Source organism: Melanotaenia boesemani, chromosome 10 (genome assembly GCF_017639745.1).
Source record: "Melanotaenia boesemani isolate fMelBoe1 chromosome 10, fMelBoe1.pri, whole genome shotgun sequence".
Classification (NCBI taxonomy): domain Eukaryota; kingdom Metazoa; phylum Chordata; class Actinopteri; order Atheriniformes; family Melanotaeniidae; genus Melanotaenia; species Melanotaenia boesemani.
Window position 1 is genome coordinate 35,269,028 of NC_055691.1, and position 22,487 is coordinate 35,291,514.

The window sequence follows — 22,487 nt, forward strand, 5'->3', positions numbered from 1 at the left end:
ACTCAGCATCCCTCAGCCTCCGCCCGCCTCTCTGGCTCTGTCTCTGTCCGAAGCGGAGAACACAGCGGGTCCGCAGACCAACAGGGTGGCATTAAAAGAGGCACTGAGAAAGAGGGGCGATGGCCGCTGGTGGAGGATGTGGGGAATCGGTGGATCAGTACCGGGCCGAGGTGGAGAGGCTCACGCAGGAACTGGCCGAGGCCAACCGGGAGAAGATCCGGGCTGCAGAGTGCGGTCTGGCCGTCCTGGAGGAGAACCTGGCGCTGAAGCAGAAGTATGCGGAGCTGGAGACCGACCAAGAGACTCTCAGGAAGGAGTTGGAGCAGCTGCAGGAGGTAAGCGGCTGGGTGCTTTGACGCTGTAGGGGGGGGAAACGCAGTGCGGTCAGGTGCGTTAAATCAGCTGCGTCGACCTCGCGTGTGTCTAATAGGGCATGTCTTGTTTGTTAATGTGCTCTCAGCGGGTATCTGTAAAAACATGTGTGCCAGCCAAAACAAATAAAGAGAGAACTGTGGGAATTAGCTGGGAGGGTCCGCCCTCAGAAAAACGAAGAACAGTTTATTAAATGCCATCACTCAGCTGGGATTTAAGATGTGCTGGACTGAGATTAAAGATGCTCTTGTGCAGGGAATCTGGAAAACAACCCTGGACGGTCCACTGTCTGCATTTCAATCTCAGGGACTCTGCACCTCCCATATTTGTGCATTTCATTGTTTCAAGAATCCACCCCTGAAGGAAAGTCGTTATTTTTTAGAAACTCCACTTGCAATCTTTAGGTATTTTTAACAAATCCACAAACCGTGTTATGACTCTGCTAATGATATACAGTAGTAGCGGTTTAAAAGTTCCCATCCAAGCTGAAAGCCAGCCGAATACCTGCCGGCTTCCAGCCCAGTTCCATTCCAGTTCCAGCCAGCTGCCTTCCAACTTCCAGCCGCCAGAGAGGCCCCCTCCTTCTCCTGGGAGTGTCGATGTTTTAATCAAACTCCACCCATTCCTTGTAATATAGGGTAGACCCAGAAGATGGCGCTTCTCTCACAGACTTCTCATCGCCCGTAGTCTGTCAGATTTTATCTGAATTTACACTGACCGGCAGAGGCGCCACTCAAAGCACCTCTGATGGCCAGTCACAATTCATAAAAATGCATAAAACTTAATACATAATCATCGTTTGACGTGGAATGTGAAATTGTAACATGCTTGTGCGCTGCCAATTGTTTTATTCAGAAATGAATGCTAGTAGGTTAATAAAACCTTTCAAATACTGGATCACAGCCCCTAGCTCTATTCTCAATAGGATGTATTTATCATACTGATTAATCTTTTAATATTAGCATTATTAACATAGACAAATCAGATTTGGATCAAGCAACACAGAATCTGTTTGAGGTAGCTAGGAAGGGTTATTTTATTCTCATATTATTTATTTCACCTCCATAAGAAGACAGGGCGACAGATAAAAGCCCCACGCAGGATCAGAGATAATGTCTTCCACTTCAATGTGTCTAATCGCGGGGGGACATCCAACACTCGCTGTGCTGCGACTTCCTGCTCGCCGGGAATCCCGATTACGTCACCCCTCCAGGTGGGCTATTCCCCGACACGCTCTGATTACCATTCCAAAAGGTACTGTATGCAGCCCCCAACTTGAACATGCGCCTTCTTCAACATTCGCACTTGCTCCAGAAAATTACCATCTCTTAGGCTCCTCCACCACCACTTTGACTGTGGATTGATACGTAAATGAGCCGCAATGAGGCAGCTGAACAAGTGACCCAGTTTTGTGATTGTTGCACATTGGGTAAGAGTGGTCAAACGAGTCCAGTTTGTGTTGTCATGCTACCAGAAATTCAGTAGGCTAGTCGGTCCTAATGCAGTGAATTTCCATGTTAATGTTGCCAAATTCAATAGCATAGCAAGAGATGAAAAAAGAAACAACGATATTTCTTCAACATGTTAACCAAAATATTTACCTCTTAAAGCATAAACCAAGTATTTACAACAAGCAGTGTGCTTTTTAACGTTAACGTGTGCCATAGCCTACTGCACCGCTGTTCCTCCTTCCAAGTCTTCTTTTTTATTATATTGTTGTTTTATCATCTGAATATACTACAACAACACAGAGAAAATATATGAAAGTTTATTTTACGCTGGTATTTGCGCAGCAGAGTTTTCTGCCGCCGGATTTGTAGTCCAGGAACGGAGAACACAGCTGCTGCCAGGAAAGGTGGATTACATTTTGTTAAAGCACAGCAATCTCCGAGTAGCCTATTATAAATACCCTCTCAGTGGCAAAATAAAACACACTGGTCTGGTTTAGTCTTCACTCTGAAATGGTTCAGTCAGAGGAATATAAAGCTGTTTTAAAAATGTTGAGTAAGCTTAAAATAAACATTCATAGGCTATCTATGTGTTTTAGATTAACACAATGATAAAACAACAATAGGCTATAATAATGGAAAAGAAGCGGTGCAGCATGGCAATGATGCGTTAATGGCTCGGGTCGCGGGTTAAACATCAGTCTGGTTCGGATTTAAATGGAATAAATACATTGGTGACGAGTCGGGTTCGGGAGTCATTCTAACGGGTTAGAGCAGGTATGCGTAGCAAAACGGAACCGTGCAGGACTCTGCTCTAAGCAGTTCGGACTTGGTTGACCTGGAACCATTTGACAATAAAATCTGGAGCCATCCTGCAACGCGCTCGCTTAGGCGTCCAGTTAAACCGTGTTTATTCAACCAGTCCCTACTTCATTGCATTCATTCTTTCCTCATAGCCTACGTGCACATTTTTTTCAAGATTGTTTATGTCAGTTTTGTTTTGGAAAATGAAAAAGGAGTCTTTGCGCAGAACTTATAACATTATTCTAATCTTACCACTTGCCTATTTTATTATTGTGTATTTTTGTAATAACATGTAAATTCACTGCATAGGAACCAACTAGTCTACTGAATTTTGTGTGACAACACTAACAGAACTGTTTTGACAATGCAACAATTACAAAACTGCGGCTCATTTACTTATCAATCCATAGTCAAAGTGGTGGTGGAGGAGCCTTGGAGATGGTAATTTTATGGAGCAAGTGCGAATGTTGAGGAATTTAGCCTTTGTTCAAGTTGTGGGCTGCATATATGCAGCCCACAACTTGGCATACCTTTCAGAATGATAATAAACAGAACAAGACACACCAAACCAGGAGCTAAGACCACGAAGTTCAGCATCATGCTTATCTATCTTTGGCGTTTTTACACCAACATTTTTATACACTGGATAATGATAATAGTTATCGATTAAAGTCACGGATAAAACTGCTGTTGTTAAAACACACCCATCTCTTACAAAATCTAAAATGTAAAACAAAAAAAACAACAAACAAAAAATCTGGATCACTGTAGAAATATCTTTATTCATTGCTGATCATCTGGCCATTGAAGCGTTTTTATTTGGAATTGGGAACAAATATTTTCCACCCTGTTATATTCTGTTCCACTCTGTTATGTTCCATTCCACCCTGTTAGTAAGGTGTTTTTTAATTTTTTTTTTTTTTTACTAAAAACATTGAGGACTGTGAACCTTGTTGCACCATATTAGGAAGTGAGGAACATTAAATTGATTTTGCTTTTCTGTTCCCAGGTCAAAAGGAATGTAATTATCTCTCATTTGAAATACTTGATTATGCTTTCCTTTTGGCCTTTGTGGAAACAGAAACGTGATAATCTCTCACTTGAAAGCAAGCTGGGCGTACAATAGTGTGATGACGATGAAAACTCACATGACCAATGCTCAATAAAGGGTACATGAAAATGTGAGAAATGGTCAAAAGCACAAATACCGTTTGTGGTGAGTGAAACTATACAGCACAGTCCACAAGGCTCTTTTCAAGCACACTCCTCCCCCCAAGGAGTATGCTTGAACAGCTAACGGCAGGTAATGGCTGTGTTTACAAATGTAAAGGTGCTAATTGTTAGCCATTGAATTGTTAATTTCAAACCGGGCAGCCTTTTGGTTGTACTCTGGGCATGGTAGAGGGATAAGAAATCTCTGGGTTTTCTAGTGTTAAACACTGGAAGCGTCGCCAGCGGTCTTTTGATGACCGCCAGTCACGCTACCATGCTTATAGTGTATTAAAAACTAAACGGCTGAACCTGGTATTTTAGGACTTTTATTATATAGTTGTTGTCTATAGTTTTACCTGCTTACTTGTTTGGAAAAGTAAACACATCAATATTTACGAGCAGTTTAGCACGTCTAAACTTCCACAGAGCCGCTCAGGGAGACTCTTTCTCAGCCAAACTGTCGTATATCACGGCTATGGAGTTGTAATAAATGGCCGCCCTACTCTGCTTCTGATTGGCTGTAAGATCACAAACCCTGTGTGATGATAGGCTGCTGGTTCCTGTCATTCCTACCAGCCTTTGCGCATGTGCCTGCTTCAGACAGCGGGCAGGCAGCTGTCCCACCGCTGAGACACAGTTGTATGACGTTTTATCACGTTTTATCACTAGATCGCTATGAATAAAATCCAGGGACACTTCATTTCACAGTATAAACCATTTATTTACTTATCTACTTAGGATAATAGCACTTTGAGGCCTAATTCAGAATATAGGTTGGGCTGGGTCCGGACTTTTGTGATCCCTGCTTTACACATTATCAGTATTATGTTATTTTTACCTGCCGATATTACGTTATGATTTTGTCAATATTCAGTTATGCAGCAGCTGTATCAACCCCCACTGTGAATAACTTACGTTGCAGTCAAATGACCGCTGGCAGCGCTCCTCGGGATGTTTAGAAAGCTCGCTGCTAGTGACATTCACCACTTAGCCGACTTGAGGAGGTTGTGCTTTGCCTCATAACACCATTAGCTACACATGTCGGCTTTTTTGATACATTTATTTGACGCCATTTTCAAATCAAATCATTTTTTAAATGTTGGCAAAAATGCAACAAATGAGCGACACAGCTCATTATAAACTGTTTAGAGAGCAGCAAGATCAAATCACTGCTCCTCCCCGTGGACAAAAGAGGGATTGCAGCTGTTTTTTTACTTGGGCTGCTTAGGGGCAGAGCCTCGCTGACAACGTTATTGCGGGGGATTACATTACCCCCACAGACCTGTGAAGGATCGGCCAAGGATCAGTCAAGGACCAGTCAAGGACCAGTCAAGAACCAGTCAAGGACCCATCATGGAAACAGGGGAACTTTTAAACCGCTACTACTGTAAATATTATGCAATATTTAGGACTTTCACAAAGGATGTGCATCAGTCCAAGATCCTTAAGAACTACATGCTGTTAGTCATTTAATGACATTCATTATCTGTATACAGCATAGAATAGTGCTGTGGGACTCAGCCTGAATAATGAATGCTGGCTTTGCTTATACATTTACTCATTGATGCACACATGGATCTGTATGGTAACAAGATGCTGATGCTGACAGGGCTTTGTAGCTCAAGGTTATGAAGATGCTTGAGCTAAAAGGCTGGTAGAAAGAGGGGTGGAAGGCTTATAGATGTGTGAAACATGAAGTGTCATCTGGAATCATATGTTCTAAAGAAGATGCTGCACTATGACAAATTGTTTAACAAAATATAAAGATAGCACATTTGTTGACCAAATGACAAACTTTTGATAACTTTACTAATTAAAGTAAAATTAAAAATAAAGAATTGTTCCAGTTTAAATTCATGAGTAATTTCATATACCTGACTTGTATAAGTAATTGTCTTCATTAAGTCTTTTCACTGCTCCTAAGCTTGTTTAATCCTTCTTCTAAGACTTGTAATGACCCTGAATCACTTATAGCTTACATGGAATTAACCACAAGATCATTACAATTTTTCCCACAATACAATTCTAAAATATTAGATAAACAACAGGCAGATACAACAGTGTTAGTTATTTCAGTGCAGAAATTGTATGGCTGAACTACACTGATGGTGCATTATTACACAACTGGCTCACTAAGTATGGCCAAATTAAAAAATCATGATAGCATCTCTTGGCCGACCTATGCAGTATGTCAGCCAGCACTTAGCATGTTACATCATGCATGCCTAATTATATATTTATGTGCCCTTTAATTCTTCTGGTTAGGCTTTGTTTTGATCATTCTCAATCAGACTAATCTTAATGCATGACAGCAGCAAGTAAAGCAGAAACGACAGACTGACATAGCACAACGCTGCCTGGCTGATCTGTCACTACTGAGTCATTGAGTGATCTGGTGGATGATTATATACAGTACTAAGGGATAATAAGGAGAAAGAAGAAGGACGTATTGACATTTGCTGAAGCAGCCTTTAAATGAGAGAGTATATTTATACCACTGAGTCCTCATTCAGCATTGCTTCATACACGTTTACAGTAAAACTTTAACTTTTATCACTCAGATGTATAAGCAGATGTCCTCTTTGTTCTGATCTGTCATCTGTTTACATTTCCATCCTTTGTGTTTTCCACTGCCATGAGAGCATATCTGTTTGTTGGTCTGTGCTCTCGGCTGGCAGAAGACAACGTCCACAGAAATATACCCCACTTGCCTGTCTGTCACACACGTCTATGAATATGAACGCGAATGCCTGAGTGCAAATCTGCCACTACAATAACATCACGTCTGCTCCCTCTGTACTCTAGAGAGGTGTCTTATGAAAGGGCAGGAAACTGCAGATGAAAATTGGAATTGCTTTTGGGATCTAGCAGAAATGGAAAATGTCACAACTGTTAAACAATCTTGTGGAAGAACCTCTTTTTGTTTGAAAGCACAGTCAGCATCATTTTCTGAAGGTTATTTCATATTTTTCACATTGGTATCCATGTGAAAGGCAGCCATGTTTGTTTGCATGTTGCATCTGTGTTTGCATATGCTCTTTGGTTACTCATGTCCTGCTTGCTCTGGTGTTTCGCCCTCGGTCCAGATTCCAGCTGGTGGAGCTCAGCCAACGAGAGGCCTGCTTAAGCTCCAAGCTTCAACACAAACTTACAACAACAAACAAGAAACAGCTACCTTGGCTGCTGTAATACAGAATTAATTTGGCACAGCTTTAAAAGCCAGACTGTTATTTGTACCCATTTAAAATTGGCTGAAATGAAATTAAAACAGACCAACATCCTCTAGGAAAATGTAGCAAATTTAAAGAAAAGCATGCTGCTGACGCTGTAATGAAAAATCACCCTAACAATGTTAATCCCACAATGTTTTATCTGCTAAAATAGCTTCTGTGCTTATGTTTGCTGCCGGGGGGGCCCAAGCAAAAGTAGCAACCCAAGGGGGATGTTTTTGTAGTGTCCTCTCCTCACTCAGTACAGTTTCTCTCTCCCTTCTCTTTCTCTCCCTCCCCATCTTTCTCTCTGCCTCATGGCCCAATTCCTCTCACATTCAAGCTGTGTGTCTCTGGATAGCTGCCTAAGCAGTGACGGAAACACCACAGCCCCACGGTCCTGGCTTGTTAGTGCTGTCTCCAGGCAAATATTAGATAGGACGGTAACAGACAGACAGAGGAGGATGCAATCATAGCAGAGCAGAATAAGCTCAGTGGTCTGAGTGCTGTTCATATGGCTCATCAATGAACTAACATAGTGGTCACTCAAGCTTGTAAATCACTGAATTATTATATGTTTAAATGACTGATTTTGTTCAGCTAAGAACCTAAAATTAGGAAATTAGATGAGTCTTCATCTCCTGTGTAGGTATGTGGAAAATAAGTTTGTTATGTGTCTTAACTCATCTTGTATCTGTCTTATATATGAAGCCTGGACAAGAATTGACGTCTGTGACAAGTCGGGAACGGACAGTTTGCAAGTCAGTTCTGTTGTCAGTGCTTTAGGCTGTAAGAGTGCCAAATGAAATCTACATCAAATCCATCATATGCAAAGTTTAAATACAAAAATGAGTTGATTCATTGGATCATCGTGAATTATTGTTATTATTTATTATTATTATTATTATTGTTATTATTTATTATTATTATTATTATTATTATTATTATACTCCCAGAGTACCCCCCACAAGATTCCCCAGGGGAATGCCTTCTCCAAGTCCACATAGCACATGTAGATTGGTTGGGCAAACTCCCATGCCCCCTCAAAGACCCTGAAGAGGGTGTAAAGCTGGTCCACTGTTCCACGACCAGGACAAAAACCGCACTGCTCCTCCTCAATCCAAAGTTCAACTATCCAACGGACCCTCCTCTCCAGCACCCCTGAATAGACCTTACCAGGAAGGCTGAGGCGTGTGATCCCCCTGTAGTTGAAGCACACCCTCTGGTCCCCCTTTTTGAAGAGGGGGACCACCACCCCAGTCTGCCAGTCCAGGGAAACTGTCCCCGATGTCCATGCAATGCTGCATATGCGTGTCAGCCAAGACAGCCCTACAGCATCTAGAGCCTTAAGGAACTCTGGGTGGACCTCATTCACCCCTGGGGCCTTGCCACCGAGGAGCTTTTTAATCACCTCAGCGACATCAGCCCCAGAGATGGGAGAGCGAACACCAGCTACCCCAGACTCTTCTTCCTCATCGGAAGACGTGTTGGTGGGATTGAGAAGGTCTTCAAAGTATTCCCTCCACCGCCTCACAACGTCCCGAGTCGAGGTCAGCAGCCCCCCATTCCCATTGTACACAGTGTTGACGGAGCACTGCTTTCCCCTCCTGAGCCACCGGATGGTGGACCAGAATCTCCTCGAAGCCGTCTAGAAGTCATTCTCCATGGCCTCTCCAAACTCCTCCCATGCCAGAGTTTTTGCCTTAGTGACCGCCGAAGCTGCGTTCCACTTAGCCCGCCGATCCCCATCAGCTGCCTCTGGAGTCCTACAGGCCAAAAAGGCCCGATAGGACTCCTTCTTCAGCTTGACAGCATTCCTTACTGCCGGTGTCCACCAACGAGTTCGGGGGTTACCGCCACGACATGCACCGACGACCCTATGGCCACAGCTGCTGCTGGACGCCTCAACAATAGAGGCATGGAACACAGCTCATTCAGACTCAATGTTATCCAGCAGCCTTGTCTAGCTTCCCTATTTCACTGTTCCATTGCCCGGATGGATGGATGGATGGATGGATGGATGGATGGATGGATGGATGGATGGATGGATGGATGGAAGGATGAACATGATGCATTGCACCATGTTTGAATGTACCTGTGGACCTACCTCATTTCTTTCTTATTGTTACTGCGTAGACTTCGGTGTATATATTTGATCTGTCCATCATGTCCTTGTGGGATTTGGTTCCTTGTCAACCTATTACTAAACCACAGCTCATACAACAGAGATCATCAGTGAAGCAAAGCAAATGTTAAACACATCTCAAAATGTGACTTCATCTTTTGTATATTCACACTATGCTGTTCCTCATAGCACACAAGAAAGATGAGGTGATTCACCATGGATCATTGTGTTCTGTAGCCTTTACATTAGGCTTAAGTTAAGGAACATATTATGTTTTTGAAAAGCTTTAAACACAACGATTTGCAAAATGAAAGCACTTATTAGCATGTCTAAGTGCTCTGAATGCTGCATGTTGCTCAGTGTCCCTGGTGTGTTTGCGACAGGTTGTAAATCAGCCTGCCGCCACCAGTGGGGAAGGATGTATTACAGCATTTATTACAGCACCTCTCCTTCCTTTCCTTCATGCTTTTCTTTTATAGTAGCAGGGGTTCGTAGAAGGGCAGTAAACATGGACAGAGAGGCTGAGTCAGTGCTTCATGAGAGTGTGTCCGTCCCTTCTTTTCAGCTCTAAGCCATCAGCTCACCCTGCCCCTCCCCATCCCCTGATGCCCTACCTCACCCTCCACCCCCCACAGTGAAGTGGTAATTATGCATCGATTTCTGCTCTGCATGGTGAAGTGTATCATGTCAGAGCGAAGCTGCTCTCTAATGTGTGTTATGTATTATACATTGTGGAAATCAGGGCTGCATAGCGTCTGAGACCAAACGGTTGCTGGATCAGTACCTATATGGCTTTCATGAAACATTTATCTGTATTTTGGCACCTTGAAAAGTCTGTTGAATAGTCAACATCTGTGGACATCAAACAAAATCAAGTTTAACCACAAACATTTCTAGTTAAATAAATGGATAGGATATCTTCATTGTTATTGTGATTGGCAGCAGTGTTTTTTAGGGAAGGAGCCTGAGCTGCAGCTTCAGTGATGTTGACCTCTGACCCCAGCAACAGTTTTAGTGATGCAGTTCAGCATGTGGTTAAAGACCTGTTACCCTTGTGTTTTGTCTCTGGTCCTTTATGTGGAACTCTGGTGTGTGTTTTTTGCCAGAAGGTCATTTCTCTTTTGATTTGAGTTGCACATCAGGATATTTTTCCTGCGTGTTTTTCCTTATTTTTCTTGTGTGTGTGCTTGTATGTGTAACAAGAGAGGTTTGAGTGCGGATGTTGTTATTGACAATAGAGGGAGGGGCAGGACAGAGTCGTGGTGGTGAGAGACTCCAACCCATAAATTATCTCTCTTTGTTGTTTCAGGCAAGAAATAAGCAGTCCACACAATAAGTATGGGCTGTTTATGTTAACATAGAATGATAAAGAATGCATCAGCGCAACACAAGGTAACAGTTGCTTCAGTCTGACCTTTGTTCTTTTCTGCAGACCCTTTTTGTTTAAGTCTTATGATCGTCACATGAAAGAGAGGCGGACTAAATCAATGTACAGACGCCTCATGCCTGCCCAACCCTGCATAGAATGTTATTTTAGAAAGCTACCTTTTGCTGCAGTGAAATATAGTAGGAGCAGGACTCCCTGCCTGCAGGCTGCTGTATTGATTAGTCATCTAGTTTAGCTGTGTGTGCTGCAAACTCTGAAAGCATAGCAAAAAATAAGCCTGTCTTTCCACTGGGAAAACTTTTGTATTCACAACTCAAAGATCTTCCTTGTGATTTTAGCTCTGCCTTCTGATGCCTGAGTTTATTGTGCACATAAATCAAACCCAATTTTTGTTTGCACAAATCAGAAATGAAAGCATTGCAGATTTAACTTCTTCTGCCTTGTTTTTGTCTGGACAAGGTCATTTGTTTCAGCTACTGCTCAGTCTTATTTACTGCTTATCATGTCTGCTTGCAGAGGAAGAGAGATCTCCTATCTAGATGACCAGAGGCCATTATGTGGTGCAAAGGGTGCCTGGGAATGAGCATGATCCTGCCTGTCTTTTCTCTCACTACTTTTCACACACACACGTTGGCATGCATGAGCACATGCATACCCAAACATACACTTCTGATGGTTGTATGACACAGAATGGGGTCAGTGATCTGTCTTCTACCCTCTTAGGAGATGTATAGGGTTAGACAGGTATTAAATCATCCCCTTATTAACCTATTTAATCAGTCTTATCACAGTGAAGCCAAAGGACATTGTATGTACAGTTCACATGATATTTTGTATCATGAGATAAGATAATATATGCTGTAAGGAACAAAGCATAGGTGAGGAAAGATAAAACAGCCAGGAACCTGTGCATGATGAGGATCTGCACTGTACCACTGGTGTAACTATATTAGCTGCCTGTTTCAACAGTCATTTACAAAGATTCCCACAGGACTGTGGGCTTGACAGCTCTTCTGTGGCTGCACAAAAGCTCAGAGTCACCCAGAGGCCCCATGTGTCAATACCAAGAGGGTCACTGTGTGCAGGCTACCCTCCTCCATTGTAATCAGTGTTTTTTCTGGCTTGGTTGAGTCCTCTTTATCAGGAGGGACCCACTGCAGAGAGAAGGGATGGTTTTATCCGTTGAATGTCTCTTGTGCCTCCGGCGGCCTGTCTGGGTGTGTCCACTGGCACTAATACAGACTCATTCTGTGAGCTTTCACCTCTGTCTTTTCATTTCTCAACACCCTCCTCATTATTTTCAGCACATTTGCTCAATTTCACTTTCTGTCTACACTTCATTTTCTTTAGTGTGGCATTTCTTTGTAATCAGTGGCCAAAAAAAAAAAGCTTGAAGTGCAGAAGGAAGGACGAAAGGCAGTGATGTCTAAAAACGAGGAGACAGAATATGCTGATGCCACTCCCTACATTAGTTTTCTAATTGTTCTACACGTTAGGAGAGCTCCTAACCGTACGGAGGAAACCCAGAACATTCTTGAGGGTCATAATGAAATTATCTATTGCCATTTAGGATGATTATGTTGCAGGGAGAAGCCACTTACAGGCCTCTGAACATGACCAAATAAGGTGCAAAACAAATGCCACATGATGTCAGTATGTATACATGTGCAGAAAGATGCCTGCAGTTTTGGGATGTTTCCTGCTCAGGAGACAAACCTCTAAATCAGATAAATGGGTCAACATGCTTGGGCACAACTTGATGACAAGCTGTTGAAGAGACATTTAATTTGAATCTGGTGCGGATCAAGGAAACTTCTAAAACCTGCAGGACTGGGGCCCTCAAGGACGAAAGTTGCCCATCTCTGCTCCAGAGTCTGCACCATAACTTCAACTCAAGAGGCACCTCCAAGCAAAAGACCAAAGAAGTCTCCAGACAAGTCAGGAATGAAGTTGTGTATAAATCAGGGTTGTGTTGGGAAAACATACCTGAAACTTTTAAATTCCCACAGACCACCATTAAATCTATCATCCTGAGTAAAAAGTAGAGCACCACAACAAACCTGCTTAAAGAGGGTCATAGACCAAAACTTACTACCGGACACGGACGACGTTCATCCGAGTGGCAACAAAGCAACCATGAAGGAGTTGGATAGCTCCAGAAGAGAGACATTTGTCCACAGGATTACGACAAGCCAACATACGCCGAAGAGCAGAGATGGGCTTTGCAGAAATGTGGCCAGAAAAAAAAAGGCAATAAAGTTTGCTGAAAGGCATGTGGAAGACTCACCGAACCCCCACAGAAGAAGGTCCTCTGGTCAGATGAGACTAGAGGCTGTTAGTTTAGTCTTTTTTCTTTACTTTTTTCTCTTTCTTATTTCTTGTTTGTTTCACAGTAATCACCTTCGAGATTGTTTTTATATTGTGTAAATGGAGTAATAAAATAACCGCGTTTCAGGTTGTAAGACAACAGAACAGGAAAAATATGAAGGGGGTGATGGATAACCGCTCTGAAAGAGGCTATTTATACTGTTGAATGTGAGGAGATTATCATCACTGACATCTTTGACTTTGGCCTATTTTGTGTGCTTATGTAGTGTTCATGCACCTCTAAGTCCCAGAGAATCACTGCGTTTATTAGGTTTCACCCTGAGGGAAAAGACTTGTCTGGGTCTTATTTGCTTCACTTCAGCATTCAAAAGTTACTTAATGGCACAAATGAACAGAAGTGCCTTCAGATCCAGAAATATTCACTCTGGGCTCCTGCTTCCTGAAATAAGACTTTGCTGCAACACAAAGACATTCAGCTGATTCAACAACAGGTTTAGATTCAGGATAACTGTTGTTATGCAACACAAAATGTTTTTAAAAAGCAGCTTAAGACCTGCTTTTTTAGCTTAGCTTATAGCTTATCGCTTATAATATTTTGTAATGTAAAAAAATATTTGATTTCTTAACATATATTTCATGCCTTTATTTTAAAACTTATCCATTTTTACTTTTACTGCAGGACCTTTACTTGAATTTATTTTATTTATTTACTTACTTACTTATTTAATTGTTTATTATTAAACTGCTACCTGTTTATTTAGCATTTTAAATTCTGCTTCTATTATTGATCTGTTTTAACCAAGTGGAGAATTTATATGACCTATTCTTATACATGTTGATCCTATTTGTTGCCACTGTTTTCAGATTGATTTGATCTTTGTTTTTATTTATTTTTTCCTCGTCAGTGGAATTTGATTTGTGGTGAACATGGGTTGTGCTTTTAAGATGCAAAAACTGCTTGTTTTTTATGTAAAAAGCACTTTCTGCTGCTGTTATGCATGAAAAGTGCTTTATAAATAAAGTTTGATGTGATTTTTTAAAAAATCAAAATTCAACAACAATACAGAAACGTCATGCAAGAATTTAAAATTTCCTCCATTTACACAACAGAAACCAGGGTCCAAACACAGTTCAGAACATATTCTCGCCCCAAAGATGAGGCGGATGATGAGGTTGAACTTCATTCCCACCAAACCAGCCGTTCGGTCTGGTGGGCTCTCAGCAACGAACTGGTCGAGTATTCCTGTTGTTTTACGTCTGACTTTTCGTCTTTGCCCTTTAATACAGCTCCAGCTAACTGTTCATTTCCAGTTCTACTGCAGTAATTGTTGTTGTTTGTAAACCCAGGTTTTAAACTCAGACATCAGCTGATGTTCTGCACGGACCCTGCAAGCTGCAACGAAATCTCCAAACCCCGACTCTGTGCATTAATACAGCCTGGATTTACTGCTCTTTGTAAACTACTGTGACCAGCATGACAGCACCACAACTCTGAAAGACTTCATTTGCCTAATCTACTCTGTACATTAGAATTCAGTGAAAATGCAAAAGATCCCAGGCTGAAATAATCCTTTAGCTGTTCCACCAAAAACCTGGGTGTTTTTGATTAAAATGCACTTTTATTTACACAGTGAAGTACCACAGTTCGGTCCCTTATATTTTTTTAAAAAAAGCTAAATAAAAAGAGAATTAAACCATTTGTTAATATTGATAATCTAAAGAAGAAGAAAAGAAGTACGACCTGATCAGCGTATCAGACTTGAAATGAAAGCCATGAACAGGATTTGAAGCTGTAATTACACATGTGCACTGGTGGCTGGTTAGCTCAGTTGGCAGAGCATGTGGGAGACCAGGCTTTGAATCTCCCAGGGGCCAAATATTAGCACCTTCCAGTTGGATCCTTACGCAAGACCCTTAATGCTACTGCCTGACCACTGTAAGTCCCTTTGGGTAAAAGTATCTGCAAAAATGGCAAAAAAAAAAAAAACAACTGTAAAAGGCAAACAAAAATCTAATGTTTACTCACGTTCCATTTACTAAACACTGTCTCTTCTTGTGTGTATTATTAGACTATTAGGTTTATAATAGAGGGTGCTAATGGCTGCTGACTACATCTGGTATTGTGAATATTTTTTAAAGATACTTTAATAAAAATGTGTGATGCATAAATCAGATCACTGTTTTATCGATCCTAAAGAATAAGCTACTTTCAGTGTTCAGCATTTGTCGATTTGCATCCTTTCTAGACATTTTATCTATGAAGCTATGCATCTATACAATAGCAGGATAATCATCCGATGAAAAATAGAAAAAAGGTTGCCTGTATATGTGAAGTAACTACTCTTGCATTTTTAGTCTTTAATTTTCTAAAATGTGCAGATTTCTTTATTCAGATATCTGTTTTTACTTTTTTCTTCCTACTTATCTTCCTTACTTCTCCCCTCCCTTCCCTCTTTTCCTCCATCTGTCTGTATGCATTAATAGACTCGGGAGGCACTTTGCATTAAAAGCTACTCTTCTTCCTCCGAAGCCTGATGGCTGCTTCTCCCCTCTCTTCAAACGAATGGCAGGAGTCAGGAGTGAATGCCAGTAAAGAGCATGTGCAGGCCTGCTTGTGGCCATGTGTACTTTTCAGCAGGCATTTGTGTGGAGAAATTGCTCAAAGGTTTGTGTGTGTGTTTTTGTGGTTGACTAGCGCATGATCTGCTGGAAGCCACATTACCAAGCAAAGAGAATGACACAGTTTCGACTGGTACAGTCTGCGCAGTTTGCTAGTCCTTTCATCGGATGGTCCCACACAGCTTTTTACCTTATGGTTGAATTCCTGTAATAATATCATGGCAGCTGTATTAACAGGTAATATTCTCCTGCTTATTGAACTTGAATTAGCAGATGAGAGTGAAAAAAGAGGGGAGATGGATTTGAGGAGAGAATAGTGACTAAAGACTCTTGGGATTTGGCAAACCAATCTCTTATGCAGCTTCCTCTTTAACAATGCAGCGTCCATTCAGTCAGATATAAACTGTGCACACATGAGTGATTGGCATTCTGGGAGAAAATCCAAACATCTTTCTTGTAAAGCAAACTTGAGCCAAATTGAATCACTGATGAGCAGATCTTTTTAAGTGAACACAGCCCGTCCCCTGGCAGACCTCTCGGCTTCACACAGCGTGCATTGTGCACATTGTGTTGGTGAGGAAGTGGCAGATGTTACACTATTGTGGACTTCTTGTAAATGGCATGGATTTTCCACTACGAAGCCCATTAAGGCATTTTTCAGCTGTTATCCTGCTTTATATATTATTTTTCCCATAAGTGTCAGCATAATAGCATATTGTCATCAGAGGAATAAGAGGCTTCAATGCACTACATAGCATCTCAGTAAGAAGGACCTGAAAGGAGGTCACTTATTATCTGCCAACCATTCATGGTAGCTCAGTGTTTACTTGGTAATGCAGAAGAGCTTTATTACAGCAAGGGGAACTGAGGTAACAGATTTAAATTGTGCAGTTCAGCATGCCTGGGCACTCTGTGTTACAATGATAAACTTAAAACATCCTTGTTGGTTCAGTAGAGGACCTCCAGTGGCCCAAAGCACAGCAACACAGTCTCTTTTCCTTTTTTTAAAAATCAGATTTTGAATTTTACTTTTAAGTAGTTGGCATTGCCCAATATTTGTGCTAAATGTATGTTTTTCTACTTTCAGTATTGTGCTTTTTTCCTGCTTTTTTTCCATGCTACTGACCCCCACTCTTGCTTTTCTGTGATTACTGAGCTGCCACTAGTGGCGGCATGCTTGTGTGTTTTTATAGATGACAGATCTCTTGACTTGGCACTTTTCCCTGTGGCCGAGAAGCACATGGGGACATTTCAGTGCCCTTGTTAAAGGGCAAAATCGGGCAGGGGAATGTTTCCCATAAACCTACAAGTATGAAAACACTAGAAACTGTTTTTCAATGCAGTGAACTAAAGACAGAGGCAGAAAAATGATTCTGTGTGGATGAAGATTATGAAATGGATGGACACTGAGGTCATACGACAGGGCCAGCTTTATGGAAAGCTCCAGCTCCTATTTGAGAAATTGTGCTATATCATCCTCTTATTTTAGTCTAAGTTTTGCTGTGTCGTTCACCATGTTTGGTAACAACACAATCTAACTTTGTCACTATAAGAATGTGCTTACAGGATGCACCTGGATGGGTCACCAGTTCATCACGGGGATAACAAAGAAACAAACCATTGATGCTCACACTCAGTTTCCCATTATGGCCATATGCATTTTACTTATTACACAAAAATCCATTTTTATTTTCTCTGGCCCTTAACCTTTGTATCCTTCCATCTTCATAGACATACAGTCCTGTATAAGAGAGCTATCATTTTAAATTTGAACTTGCATTTTGCAAACCAACAATATTTAAAGGGAAGATCTAAAATGCTTCATACCATCTAAACAGTTGGTTTCCAAATCAACCGCTCACAGAAATTCTCCTCTTATAGACTGAAACATGATTTGTGAAGCAGAAGCTCCGCTCTGCTGGAAAACACCGTCAAACGTGATGAGTGAATCAGAAAAATATTGTATTCCGTTTCACTGCAGGCTAACGTGCGTTTGTGCTGGAAATGTTGGCACATCATGTAATACTTCTGACTTATGTGTTTTTTTATTTGTTGTATTCATGTTGCTTTTGTGATCACAAAATTCTGACCTGTAAATATTTCATGCAGGAAGCATTTTGAGTAAATTCTTGAGTATTATACTTGTGTCAAACAGGGTAAATGACCATAAGATAACAGTGTAAAAGCCTATGCATCATAGGTCTGAACCGCATGTGCACAAATTGAAAATAAGCTCTTTTTAAAGCCTTATTTGTGTCCAGCATCAGCCTCATGGTGTTGGGTTGCTCTCTCACACACATGCTGGCAGCTGTGTGGCTTCCCTGCAGCAGCTCTGCTTGTCTCTCTCCATGGTACTAAACTCCCTGATGTGGCTGACTGGATGGACCATCTGGATGGGACACCACCGTGTGCGTGTCTTTCTGTGTACACATCTGTTTTTGTGTGTGTGTTTTCATAAGAATTTTCTCCTCATAAGTCGGCTAATACCCTGATTTCTGCGACATCATAACCGATCGTATCTCCACTGTGGCCGAGATTAGAGCTCAGCAAGCCGCTCTTTGGCCAACATTTCATTCATTTCACAACTTTAACGTTCCCTGCTGTCCTGTCTGAAGCTGAGCAGTGATAGTGACCCACTTCTGATCCTGTGAATAAATAAAGATAAATGGGACAGGAAAGTAACTGTGATCCATCTTGCGTGTGTGTCATGGCACAATGTAAATCCTGATTTTCTCCTTGTCACCTTATTCAACAGTTAAAGAGAATTTTGATTAAAATTAAGGATAATTATTTATACATGAGAACATCTGATTAAAATTCTCATTAATTAGAACTTGAACTCACAAGGGCATAAATAAATAAATGTTTCTCTCTGTTCACATTTCATATTTCTGCACATAAATTAACTCTGGGTCACAGCGTGTATATTTGGCTCTCTGACCATTAAAGTTTAATCAAGTTAAATGTAAATGCTTTGTTAGCTTTACATTACTTTCTATAAATAAACTGTTTTTGCTGTGTGATGCAGCTTAGGTTACCCTTTAAATGGTGAACGTTATGTGGAGATTAATTGTTGTTTCAGAAATAATTCATTGCTCTCCCTTCAGGGTAAGAAAATAGATCCTGCTGCTTATACGCACTCACATTCACAAACACCTAGAAGCCCTTCCCCTGACTCCTCATTATGGACTGCAACAGACAGAGAAGGATTTCAGGGCTGCACACGCTCCTCCTTTCACAGTGGTGCAGTGGTAGGGTAGCACCTCCTGCTATGGCCCCAGGGATGAATATCTATAGATAAGGGACTCTATTGTCTAGACTAACCCATTGGGCAGAGCAGGCAAAAGAGCGTGAAGACTGATTGTATTATACAGTTTTCACTACATAGACCCAAATGGGCTTCTGCTGAGTGAGTACATATTAATGTCATCCTGAAGAAATGGTATTAAACTTTAATCATGACACATACAGTACAGTACACATGGGTGCTGTAGCTTCATCACTATAATTATGCAACATTCAGCATTGTCAATGCTGCTCATGTGATTAGACTGAAAAGTCGGTCCTGTCACAAAGGTTATTTTTAGCCTCTAGAAGCTACATGGTGCAACAAGAGGGCGCTGCATTATGTAGAAACGGTGCACTGTGGCCATGAGTGTCATGCTTTGTTTTCCTCAAAGAGGAGGCGCAGTGCACAGATGGAGTGAGAGGACTTGGAGGAGCATGGTTCAGTCCATGATGGGGGGCTGTTATAAAACCATCTGCCTCTTATTATGTGCCCAAGACTCACCGCGTCTCTGTGGATGAGTAGCTGCTGATTCACTGCAACTCCGGTTCTGCTTTTCTGGACTGTTTATACGCTTGAGTGAAACAGAAAATTTAGAGTGCTTGTCAGTCTTTTATTTGCATTTACTTCGCTCCTGTTTTGTTTTTCGTTTTTTTGCCTCCCTTGAAGTTGACCTGGAGAAAACATATTGACTTCAGACACATTTCCTAGTAAAGTCTTTACAGTTGCTTGAGAAATCTCAGGGCAAAGAAACCTAATAAGACTCCGAATTGTCAGATTTTCTCCTGACTTTGTGGTGGGCCAGGTTTTCATTTTCCCTCCTTCAGGACTTGGTTGTTTCCCAGCAAGGCTTGCGCGAACATCAACAGCTCCTCATCTGAGGCGAGAATGTGAGCTCATTCAGCCACACTGCACCTAGAATAAATCAGCTGTTTTGTTCCTGAGGCTGTTCCTCTTCATCATTCACTACAATCACACTGTGTCTCCCTGGAGAGCTAGATGGGGCACCAGGGAGGCCAAGTAAGAGAGGGTGAAAGAGAGTGAGATTTATAGAGATGGCGACTGAAAGGGAAAATGAAAGATAATTATGAAACAGAGCTTTTTTGCATGAATGATCGTTAGTTATTACAAAGTCTTTAAGGACAGTTTTTTGCTTAATGGCGTAATGTTTGGTGTATTTACAAGCATATTACAGGACTGATTACTGCTTTTATGTATTCATGTGTTACTTCATTTAAAATAAAAAGTTTTGAGTCTGAATGTCCTTTAAGGACATCAGTGTGAATTATTACTGATGTTTCCCTGATTTACAGCATGCAAGAAGTACCTTAATTTGATTAAATTAACTAATTGATAACTGTGGACACCGTGACAGTGTTGACTTGATCTTTTGTCATTATTGTTAATCTGCTGGCTCCTGAGGTCATGAGTAATCCTGCAGGTCAAATGTGACAGAGGCAGGTGGTCAGTAAAGTTAATTGGTTGGCATTCAGACCTCCCCAAAAATAAATCAGCTCATCTCGTTCCTTTTCACTTCTCTTTTTGTTACCTTCAGTCTAACAGTGGTGGTGCAGAAAACTGTGAAAATACTTAAAGATTAAGTGAATGCTTCAGATTCAAGATTCAAAATCTTTATTGTCATTATAATAATGACACTAAAGATATGTTTCTCGGTTTTAGCACACATAAATGAGAAAATAGAAATATAACAGGCACACTGCTTCTTTAAACTGTCAGCTCGTGAATCAGTTGACTGGCTTCTGTGGTGGAGGCAAACACATCTGCATACAGGCCTCATAATAAATATGTGTACCTGATGAATGATTCATAACTAAGAAGACAATGTTTTAACTGTGAATTTGGATTTCACGAGTCTTAAAGACTGGAGTACTCTGCATTCTGGGTTGTTTACAGTCAGGTGGCAGTTGTAAACCATAAGATATTTTCCAGACAATGCTGTATTGATCCATTGTCTTCCACAGAAGCCACTGCAGTCACCATTCCCTTCCTTCCTGCTGATGTGCCGAGAAATTGAAGGATGGTTCATAGTATTTATTGAACCACTAAAGCAGCTGCTGTGTGGTTGTCATGGAGCATGCAATTTCCACCCACAAAATTCTGTCTACATTCATGAAACCTCCCCAGGATAATACTGAATCACAGAGCTTTTGTGTATTTGGTACCACGCCGGCTTGATGACTAGCTTCACTATGATTGCCTTGTTGATTCTGTTGACGCCTGCTTTGATTTCCTCAATCAAGCCTCAGCTCCTTCATCATGACAAGTCAGCTCTAAGTGCTGTGAAAACCTGTGTCAGGAAAATGGGAACACTGTGTCTATTGATCAGTGAAACATCACCCCACATAGACAGACACCGATGCAAAGTACAACCCCTGCAAGTGAGCAGTTTGTACCATCAGTGGTCAAAAGTATAGCAGGAGTGTGGCCTCAAGTATGATAGATGTGTTAGATTTTCATGGCAGTAGCTGCAAATCCTGCACATGGATTAGAATGTTGATGCTAAATGACAGGATTTTGATCAGTGTCATTTTAATTTTAATTTTACTCTTGCGATGATTCCCCCTCCTTCTCACCATCACTCCATCTGTTGTAAACCTCTCCAGGCATTTGGCCAAGCCTACACCAACCAGCGTAAGGTAGCTGAGGACGGGGAGACCAATGAGGAGACGCTGCTGCAGGAATCAGCCTCCAAGGAGGCCTACTACACGGGTCGCCTGCTGGAACTGCAGACGGAGGCGACGCTAAGCCGTTCTGTGGCATCCAATGCTCAAGCAGAGAACGAGAGGCTCAATGCACTTGTGCAGGAGCTACGAGAGGTGAGCTTGTCAACAAACAGACTGTAAAGATGGTTTAAGGCTTATTAGACAAAGAAGACGTGATGATGAAGGAAAACATTTTTGTTTGGTTTGCTTGTTTTATTAAAACCTGTATGCACTCTGCAGTTCATCAACTAAATCTCTTGCTGAACTAATTTGGTTTAGAGTCATGTTATATGGTATAAAAAACTGTAACAACAGTTGCCATTTTTTTATTTTCATTTGAAAGGAAAAGAATTTCCCCCGCCTACACAAGCCTTCATCTGTGTTTGATAAAGGCCAAGAAGTCACTGGGACTGACAGAGAAGTCAAACCTTTACAGGAGAATAAAAACAACCAAACCAAAAAGCTGTATGCATGTGTACATTTTCAAAGCATATTGAAACAAACGTGCGTGTCTGTAGCCAGCGTGTTGGGCAGCACGGGAGTTCGAACTGGGGTCAGACACTACGGCCACGACCCCATTGTGGGGGGCAAATCCAGTGCTAAGCTGTGGAATAAGTGAAATGCCCTGAGCTCGGCACATGTGCAGAGAGAGAGTGAGCCAGGTCCTCTCATCACACAACTGTCACAGGACACACACACTCATTCACCAAATTGATAAGGGAGTGTGTGTGTGTGTGTGTGTGTATGAATAAATATTCTGGTGTGATAGATGCAGAGTGGTGAGTTCACAACAGATCTATAAATCAAAACTTCCCCATGTTGGAACACCCTGAACAAAATGAATATCATAATTAAAAAGCTAATTAGATGGTAGTCAGTGCACTGATGCACAACTGTCACCTGTTTGAACCTCATGGCTCTTTGATTACATGTGTGTGAGGGACCTTCTGCTTCTCTTGGAAATAATTTGCACG

The 22,487-nt window shown here is 41.5% G+C and overlaps 1 protein-coding gene across 3 annotated transcripts in view; it reads left to right on the forward strand.

Moving 5' to 3' along the window:
* The first annotated feature begins 2 nt into the window (after positions 1 to 2).
* The window catches only part of bicd1a (bicaudal D homolog 1a), a 33,877-nt gene continuing 11,392 nt past the window's right edge, over positions 3 to 22,487 (forward strand). For 2 of the 3 annotated variants that reach the window (XM_041997380.1, XM_041997382.1), the window contains exons 1-2: positions 4 to 335; positions 21,415 to 21,627. In XM_041997380.1, coding sequence (XP_041853314.1) covers positions 120 to 335; positions 21,415 to 21,627 — 429 coding nt within the window. In that variant the 5' untranslated portion in view covers positions 4 to 119. Of the gene's footprint in view, positions 336 to 21,414; positions 21,628 to 22,487 lie in introns of all 3 variants that reach the window. The other variant, XM_041997381.1, reaches the window with a different exon arrangement.